General features: G+C 41.8%; 1 protein-coding gene across 2 annotated transcripts in view; it reads right to left on the bottom strand.

Annotated features, from left to right (window-relative positions):
* Positions 1 to 1,587: 1,587 nt before the first annotated feature.
* P2RX5 (purinergic receptor P2X 5) overlaps positions 1,588 to 10,023 on the bottom strand; it is a 40,978-nt gene continuing 32,542 nt past the window's right edge. For both annotated transcript variants that reach the window (XM_018557647.1, XM_018557648.1), the window contains 5 exons: positions 8,725 to 8,861; positions 6,758 to 6,851; positions 5,416 to 5,481; positions 3,119 to 3,201; positions 1,588 to 2,072 (listed from right to left, as the gene is read on the bottom strand). In XM_018557647.1, coding sequence (XP_018413149.1) covers positions 1,976 to 2,072; positions 3,119 to 3,201; positions 5,416 to 5,481; positions 6,758 to 6,851; positions 8,725 to 8,861 — 477 coding nt within the window. In that variant the 3' untranslated portion in view covers positions 1,588 to 1,975. The remainder of the gene's footprint in view (positions 2,073 to 3,118; positions 3,202 to 5,415; positions 5,482 to 6,757; positions 6,852 to 8,724; positions 8,862 to 10,023) is intronic.

Below are 10,023 nucleotides of genomic sequence, written 5' to 3'. Positions count from 1 at the left end.
GGCTTTCCTAAGTTGGTCAGTAAAAAAGTGCTTTCTTAGGTTGGTTAGTAAAGAAGGGCTTTCTTAGGTTCGTCAGGAAAGAATGGCTTTCTTAGGTAGGTAGGTTTACTTATTAGAGAGGCAGAAACTGCTCAATGCCTAAGCACCCCATAGTAACCTCAGGCAGAACCCTAATTGAGAAATGCTAAGCTCGCATTTACAGCCCAGAAACGAGCCTAGAATTTCTTGTTAACGCTTTGAGAGCTAGGACACAGGTTCATGCCAAATGTCATCTGGTCTGGCTCAGGTCTTCATTTATCCCTATGGGAAATAAAGAAAGTGGTAGGAACAGTGCTGTAAAATAGATATGTAGACAATAGTCCAAGGCCAGGTGGCATTGTTACTCAGCATAGTATTTACTTGTACCCTTGTCAGCACATCTCACTATACCGCGGCTCCGCTACAAGGCATAAAAGTGCATGAAATGTAATTTGTGACATTTCAATAAAGTTTAAAAGTTAAAGAAACACAAAGGTACATCATGCCTCATGTAACAAAGCAAGGCATTGCTGCTACACAATGGACATCAGCCTGCACTATAAAACATCCCGTTTTAGCATGCAGGATGGTGTGAATGAGCCCTTAGACTAGATTCAGACCTGTGTGTTGTAGTTAACCCATAGTTAAACATACATTCAAACATGGTACCACAACATACAGTACTACATCACACATGGCGCTTTGCAGTTTCATTCCTTTTGAATGGTACCCCAACATACCTAAGTAGCACACTGCAATGCACGAGCCTTTTAGCTCATCACAATGCATAGATTTGAACCTTTTCTGCATTATAGTGCGCTGTGCTGAACAAATGCAGCAGGAGCGTTATTATCTGCTTTATCCTTTGACCTTATTTTACAGCATAACTCTGAGCAACCCTGCAAGAGGTTGTAGCTATAGCCATAGCATATCATGCTACTGCATTGGGGTCCAGCTGTATGGAAAGGTGGTCCTGTCTTGCCAAATACGTATACAGATTTTTAATGCAATGAAAGTATACACCATGAAGGTTCATTCACACTGAATTTAATTCCTTACCGTTTACATCATTCATGTCAAGGTATGGTATAAAAAATATACTGTATGCTGCAGTTTTGGGAGTCTGCGGTTTCTCATCCAACGCAACCAAATTAAGACATTCAAAATGACATTGTATAACATACAGTATGTAAACACATGGGGAGATGGGTGATAGCACATGTAAATAGTGCACACATAACCACATTGTGAAAACATCTGCATTCTTTTGTTTTAGAATGGCGTAGATCACCAGAGTGGGACTACCTTCTGAATGGATTTTGCTAAGGGCTTATTTATATACAGTTATCCTCCTGCCATTGGAGGAAAATAACTCTGCTTCTTTTTGTATGCCATCTTACAAGCAAGCAGCAATGACAAAAAAACAAGTTAGTGATTTGTACACCCATTGTTCCCAGTGGTCTGTCACATGCAAGGTCATATAATAAATATAGTGAAGATAAATTAACATTAAAAGTCCTTCTTCTTCTACTAGAAACAGTTCTGAGTTTCTTTTTAACATAGCCATGTAACGTCCAATCCATGGTTGAAGAACATGATTCTGATCACTCATACAAAATATGGTTTGGTGCAAAGCTTAGAAAACCACACTGCTCTCTAGTGACAAACCAGCAAGGTGGTTGAGTTCCTGAAGTGCTTGCAGTGGATTTATCAAATGCATTACCGTGCCTGTGGAGTGCTGCCAGACTGTTGCATTGAATGAATGGGACTCTACTATCTCCATAAATAAACTGGTGTCGCTGTTTGATGTGCAGCAAATCTTGACACAGTACGGCCGCTGTAGAAAGCTATGGATGAAACAGTTAATGAAATACCCAGCAATGGAGCAGAGTTCAGTGTCCAGTCATCATACTTCCTAACAGGCACTTCATCTGGATCTTCTGACCCATCCAGGGTTTTACGCCTCCACGCTCTGCAGCTGTTTCAATTGATTGATGTCATCATGGCTTTTTGATTTCTTTTGTCCATTTATCTGTAGGGTTTTCTTGACTGATCTGTCAGTTAAAATATACTGTATTAGAACGCGTTAGGAACATCCCCTGGAATTCATAGAGTGACACAGACTTTTACGAAGACTATCTTCGCCCCCATGTGACAAATGTTGGCGACTGTGACAAATTCATGGACATGTCAGAAACATGTACTTGAATTTGTCACAAAGCTTGCCTTGTTGTGAGGTCTCACGGACTGAGCATCATTGGGGCCACCAGTCTGAGCATCATTGGGGCCACCAGTACTGTGCTGGAACTCCTGTGACAGCTGCAAGTGCAGCTCTCCCCTCTCACTGTATACATGGAGCAGAGAGAAGAACGGACGTTCACCGCTCTCTGTTCCCCGATCTTCATCGTGCATGCATGTGTTGGGGGACACCAAAAACCACGGCGGGAAGGGAGAAGGCCAGCAGGAAAAGGCAGCCAGGTGAGGTGGGGCCGGACCATAGAGGGGTGGCGGCGAGGGGGGATGAAGCTGCACGCATATTACCAGTGATCTCGGCGACATTGCTGGGATCACGTGTACTAAAACACCAGCTTCCCAGCTCTACATTCAGCCCAAGGCAGGGCTAAATGTAGAAAAAAATTACACGCCCGGTAGCTGTGCTGCCCCTCTACTCCCTGCTGCCCCTAGGCCCGTCCTCAGTGACCTTGTGGGAAATCCAGCCCTTTCTACTCCATAGAAGCTATGGTTTCCATATTGATAATGGCCAACTGGCCTGAAACAGCTGCATGCAGTTTAGAATAAATAGCTTTATACTGTTAAGTTGTATGTGTACTGTAAACCAGCAGTTCTAGATATGCAGTTGGTCACAAAGTGGCATAAAGGATTGATTTCCATAGCTTTTCCCGCTATCCTAAATGAGTAATAAACCTTTTATTTTTTGACCCCTGATGGAAGTGAGACATGCAAATACCTTCTGTTTTAAGAACACCCTACAGCATTTCTCACTGGGAGGCTTTTTCGGTTCCTTTTAGCCCACCTCACCATAACATATCTAGTTGTTCCAATGTGCTTCAGAAACATTATGAACCTCTGTTGTACTTACTTCACTTCTTCAAATTTCTTGTCCCTGTAGAAGGGACTCCTTTTGATGAAATATAGCAAGACCAAGTCACAGAAGAAAGCTCCCTGAAAAAGAAATAAAAACAGATATAACAAGAGCAGATGGCTGGTATCGGTATCGGTGCTGATATCAGGCATTTCCATGAGTACTCGTACTTGTGAAAATGCCCTGATAGCAAAAACTGATACCTGTGCTTTTATTTTTCAAATTGACGCGCCTGCCTTAGGTCCTGCACTTGCTGGGGACCTCACAGCAGCCTTTTTGAGAACCACATGGTGCCTGTTTACAGTGCTTCTGCCAGACTGCATATCTCCCCCTCCTGAGACCCTTGCAAATCTCCCCTTGCTGATACCCTTGCCCATCTTCCCCTGCTGAGACCCTCGCACAGCTTCCTGTGCTGAGACCCTCGCACATCTCCCCCTGCTGAGACCCTCCACCTGAGGGCTCCCCAGAGCAGATCAGCAGCACAGAGTATGTAGCAAATCTATATACTATTCTGCATTGCTGTATAATGTATTGCTGGGATTATTAGTCCTCTATAGCTGATGGTATTATTCTGCAGGGCTGTATAATGTATTGCTGATATTTGTAGTCCTTTATAGCTGATGATATTATTCTGCATTGCTGTATAATGTACTGCTGGGATTTGTAGTCCTCTATAGCTGATGGTATTATTCTGCATTGATGTATAATGTAGTGCGGGGATTTGTAGTCCTCTATAGTTGATGGTATTATTCTGCATTGCTGTATAATATTTGCTGGGATTTTGTAGTCCTCTATAGCTGGTTGCCATTCTGCATTGCTGTATAATGTATTGCTAGGATTTGTAGTCCTTTATAGCTGGTGGTATTCTGCATTGCTGAGATTTTAGTCCCTCTACAGCTTGGAGTCAGTGGCAGAACTAACAGGATCACAGCGTTTGCAGCTGTGACTGGGCCCTGGCAGTCCATCACTTTCCTAAAACCATTAGTCTGTATTGTTTTAGAAAAACTGTCACATGACACTAAAATATCAGTAATTGGTATCGGCGAGTACTAGAGGAAAGGTATCGGTACTTGTACTCGGTCTGGAAAAAATGGCATTGGTGCATCCCTAGTAAAAACAAGCTGAGATCCTAAGACACCTTTTGAAGTTGCTACTCAGAAAATAATGACAGACCTTCTATGCTACTTTAAAGTGAACCTATGGGCCCAATAAATTTCCATCAAAAGACACACCAACAAGTAACTGACAAGAGGAGCTGTCAGCAGGTACCTTTAGCTCTACATGCTGCTCCCCCATCTTCATCTACAGCCCTGTTAATCCTGCTACGTATATAGTGACATGCTCAAAGTCATGATTTGAATAAGCACAGGCACACCACCCAAAATGTCAATGCTTGGGCCCCAAATGACAATGATTCTTGCTTTCAGAAGAACTCGTGGCAGCACTGGGGGGACAAAGCCTGGAAGTAACTGGAACCTGATGACCGCTTATTCTATCAGCGATTTTTAGCATTGTCAGTTTAGGCATTTTGGTGTTATGACAGCCTTACATTACTTAAAAGAGACCTTAACTCTATTCTATTCTACTCTATAAAACTATTTTGATTTGATAACTATTAGGGAACATCTAGATGTGTTTACTGTGCCTAAGCAGTATCCCAAAAAGTGACACCCTCCTTAAAAATAGCAGTGCATTCCCAGACAGGCAGCTGTACTCCTGTGTCTATAGCCACATAGTTATCTGAAGTATGAAATCTTAGGCACTGTTGCTTCTGACTTGTAGTCTCATGAGATCCAGAGTGAAATTTGATGATCTCACGATTGTGCTGCCCACTGTTCTTTTCGCTGTTGAGTAAGCTTTACCTGAAGACCTGCAGTGCAAGATCTCATTGCTTCTGTATCATCCACTGTGTGGGTCTGTGCATCCTCCACCTTCTTAAATATTCACCCAACAGTCATCAGATCACCACTCATCAGGAGGCAGCTCTGGCATGAGGAAGCCTAGAGACTTATGTGCCTATAGCTGTACAGTATATCTGCAGGCACCTCTTCCTGTAAATGCTAGTATCATGAGCGTTACATCTGCTTAGAACTAATAAAAACTTTTCTTACTTATCCAATCACTGTTTAATAAAATCTCGTTCAAATGTTGTAAATGTGCTGGATCTCATGTGACCTGAAACACGCATTTAGATTGTTGTGAAAATTTGCCTACATTTAGTGGATTGTAGAATCATATTGTAGAATGTTTGCCCAGCTTTAGAGCTAACTATGAAACATCTCAGATCTGCTTACCGCACCCATTAGAGCCAGGCCAGAGCCTATATTGATGATTGTTGGGATGATGTTAAACTTTCCAGCCTATAAAAAACAAGCAGAAAATTCACATTATTGTTGTATTTTATATTGTGTACTTTAACACAGAGGAATGAATACACAGTGTTAATGATAGGCAGAACTATTGAACTGGCCATATCTGGGAGGAATGGGGCTGCCTCATTCAGGTCTAGACATCTGTATGTCTGGGTAAAATAAAAAACACTCAGACAATACATCTCTGCAATACATGCACATTTCCCCATGTTTCATCCCTTATAAATGCTGCAATCACCCGTTGATCAGCCAGAACTCCAGTGGACTCCTAAATTCCTGTTTGAGATAACAGTGCTGCTTCTGTTGCACTGAAATCCCCAGAAGTGTTGTCAGCATGTCTACATCCTATACTACCGCTGGAGCCATAGAGGGAACCACAGTTTGCGGGGATCTACACCACAATGGGATTTTAAGTATCCATCTTCTTCTTTGACAGAGTGTGTTTTTTGTTGATTTTGGTGCCGTTAAGTTGTAGCCAAACCCTAAAACAAAATTGTAAAACATTGCAGCTTACCAGTCCTTAGATGTGGTGGTTGCATTTATATTCCTTTTATTTTCACCTGGCGATCTTGTCAGTAACACACTTCCTGTCCTGGGGTGACAACGCTTACTAACTGCACTGTATCTATGCATGATTTAAATAAAATAAATCTAATAATAAAAAAAAATTTTAAAAGTCCCCCGCCCCTGCAAACACGCGCGTCGCCACGTAAACACGTGTCGGGTCCGCCTACGTATGAAAACGACGAACACGCTACACATGTTGGGTATCGCCGCGCACGCCGGAGTGAGAGCAATAATTCTAGAGCCAGTATTTTGGGGTATCTCTAAATTGATGACCTGTGGGGGCTTTTAAAGCATCTTCTATGGACTTTTTGGGGTACTGGGGTTTTTCGCCGTTATACGGATGCACGCAATTTGTAACCTGGGCATGTTGGGTATCGTTTTACTCGTTGTAACCTCATCTTTTATATTTCATTTAAAAAATGGGTATTTTGCTGTGTTTTGGGGCATTTAATTAAATGTTTCACTAAATATTGGGGTTTAATAAGGAGTTGCGCTAATATTGCGCAACATAAAAATTTGCAACTACCACCATTTTATTCTATAGGGTCTTGGCATTCAGAAAATATATAATGTTGGGGGGTTTTAAGTAATTTTCAGGCCTAAAATGTGGAATATAACATGGGTACAAAAAATGAAAAAAAGGCCTCAGTCATGAAGGGGATAATATTATTATATGTACTATTGAAAAACTGTGTACCTTTCCATTCACCATGATGTCAAAACGAATGCCGTATGCTTTTATCAGCGTCCTGTAGTCTGTCTCATTAACATCACGATAATACTTGGCGTATCTTAAAAAAGAATAATATTAAAAACACATAATGATCAGCCACTTAGACAGTACAAAGGGCACGTTCCTGATATGAAATTGTAGCAATTTAAAGCTGAACTCTGGTATAAGAAAATACTGTCAAAATACAAGTGGTGTGTGCTTTCTTATGTGAATCTTGGTGTGCCTTGTATATTTCTTCCAGACCTGTGCAGTAATCCAGTGGGAAAGCTTGCCTGTAATAATAAATAGTATTCTGCAGGTAGTGGGTGGGGCCTTCTGGGTCCCTGCCACAGCTCTCTCCACAAGCTATGTACAGTACAGTAATGATGTCAGTGATTATATATTTTAATGAATATTTCATGATCATAAGTCAATAAAATTTTACTACATTTCAGAAAAGATTTGAACTTGTCTTGATTCTGCCTTTGCCAAAGTACCCTCCACCAAATACTTCAAATATGAGTCAGTTTCTCTTTGAAGTGTATCTAAAGTTTGTTAACTTAAAATAGAACTGAAGCCCATTTTTTTTTCCGCTTTGGATAGGGTAAGGGAAGGTTATAACCCCTGTCAGTTTCTTTTGCTATCTGTGTCCCACGGGGGAGATTTCCCTTTACCTCCTGTCTAATAGCCACAACAGGAACTGAGAGGAATTCCCTCCACAGAGATGGAAATCCCTGGTACTCAGCAGGGTCACTGGAGCTAGTGTCCCCATTGGAAGATTTCCCATCTATTCCTGTTCTGATGACAATCCGAAATTTGGCAAAGGTCACCAGGACAAATAGAGAGGGTGAATCTCCCTAACAAGGACACAAACAGCAATACAAACCTGAAAGGGTTTCTAATCCTTCTTCACTCCAAAGATAAACAAATTAAGTTTTAGCTTCAGCTTTTAGGAGAAGGATCCCAAACACAACCACTGCAGACTCCTTGCTACTTCTCACATACAGAAATGCCTAAGAAGAGGCATCCAATCAGATTGTTCAGGTATTTTGACAGCCAGAGGGGCCGACTAGCAAGATACTGAAGCTTGGCCCAGCAGGTGATTCCTTCATCCACACAGTATAGCGTAGATGGAGGAATCTGTTGCACATTTTCCATCTGACCATAGAAATTATGCAGATAATCTATAGTTGTACGGCTAAGCTTCAGACTTTTCTCACAGCCAACCATAAATCTGCTTTGAAAAGCTGAACTGCGGGATTGTGAATTGAAGCACCACACTCCGCCTCCATTTAATAATCCAGATATCTTATATAGGGTCAATAAGACACTATAGAAATAAACAGCTCGTTTTGGGGGCTCATACAAATACCCCATTCATCAGAGCTTACTAAGGCCCCGTTCACATTGAGCGATTTATCGCGCGGTAATTCCTGCGATATCGCGGCTATTTACCGCGCGATATCGCGCTCCAATGCTTGGCAATGGGGCAAAGGGTCCTGCTGTCGCGGGTCGTCTGTCGCTACAGCAGGACCCTTTTTGGAGCGGATTTTGCCGCGATTCAAGCTTGCTCAATGCAAGCATTTGTGCGATATCACGCGACAAATCGCGCGATATCGCGCAAAATGCAAATTGCGCGACAAACACGCGATTTGCGGTACCGCTCAATGTGAACGGGGCCTAAGGGAGACATATCAGGAGTGTAAAGGCTTAAAATTGTCCAGTGTGAGAGAATGCATGGAGCTCTTCAGCAGCTAGTTTGGCTTTTCCCTTTTGTTTGAACTGACCCTTCAAATGGAGATATAAGGCATTAGTAAACTAAATACAACTCAACATATCTAAAAAAGATGCTTTTAGCATAGACAATTACATATAAAATAATACAATGTATTAAGCTGCACAACACATGTAGATACAGCATTAAAAGTGCAGTTATGTGCATGCAGCAATACCTGAAATTGTAGCCGGAGGAGACAGATTTCCCTGTAAATTTATTATCCAGCCGGGTGAAGGAGTAGCGAGGATGACATTCAGAAGCTTCCTTGTCCAAGTTACAGTCCCATTCTATCTGAATACCAATAACGCCACCCTGGACAAGATGTTTACACATTTTTCAGTTTTCTAACAACTTGTGTTTAAATATTCTAAATTACAAATGTCATTGAAAGCGAACATGAGCATCATAGCACAACGATGATGAAACTATAAATATGTAATTCCTACAATGACCACAAGAGGGAAAACATAAAAAAAAATCCTATGGCTAGCGCTACTTGCTATATAGATTAATTCTGGGATTTATACAATATGTGTAGTATTAATTTTTCTCTATCTTATTATTTTCAGCTGATGCATTTGCACCTCGTTTACCAGAAGTGCATGAAAAAACTATATTCTGTAAAATGCAAATAGTACAAACATTTGCAGAGTGTTCCCAGCAATATTAGGGTTTGAAGAGTATGTAAAGCCTAGTGGCATACCTTGCATTTAACAATCCCTGCAATACAAAAAAAATATTTTCAATAATAAAGGCGATTAGTTAGTGTGGCCAAATTGCAAGAGTGGGAGGGACTTAAGGAGGCATGGCTAAATAACAGACATGAACAACACTCAGCAAGATTGCTTCCACTACATATGCTTTTTTTGCACACAGCCTACCTTAAAGAAGAGTAAAGCATTTTTTACTTAGAGTGAAGTGGTCAGGAGTAAGTCATATTAGGCCCAGCATACAAAGTGCAGTGGTCAGGGGTATAAAATTTACAACACAAGTACAAGTATGAGTGTCTAGAGTGCAGGGTTCAGGGGTGTGTGATGCACAAAATGCAGGGGGCAGGAGTGCATAATGCAAAGAGTGCAGGAATCAGGAGTAGTTATTCCACAGAATGCAGGGGGTCAAGAGTGCATATCACACAGAGCACAGTGTTCAGGGAGGCATAAGGTGCAGAGGTGCAAAATGTGCATAATGCACAGAATGCAGGTGTCAGGAGTCTGTAATCCACAGATTGCAGAGGCCAGGAGCACATAACACACAGGCCAGAGTACAAAATAAGATGAACATTTCCCCCCTCCTGCCAGTACTAATCCTCCCTCCAAAGCCTATATCCCCTACATTACAGATCTCCCCCTACAGCCCCAATCCCCCCCTCCCAGTACAGATTTCCCCCCACAGCCCAATATTCCCCCTCCCAACCTACCCTCTCAGTAAAGCAGTAAAGCTTCCCTCAGCACAAATTCTCCTCCCAGCCTACCCC

The sequence above is a fragment of the Nanorana parkeri genome, unplaced genomic scaffold (genome assembly GCF_000935625.1).
Source record: "Nanorana parkeri isolate BGI_ZX_2015 unplaced genomic scaffold, ASM93562v1 scaffold293, whole genome shotgun sequence".
NCBI lineage: Eukaryota > Metazoa > Chordata > Amphibia > Anura > Dicroglossidae > Nanorana > Nanorana parkeri.
This window is presented reverse-complemented; position numbering and strand designations above follow the sequence as displayed.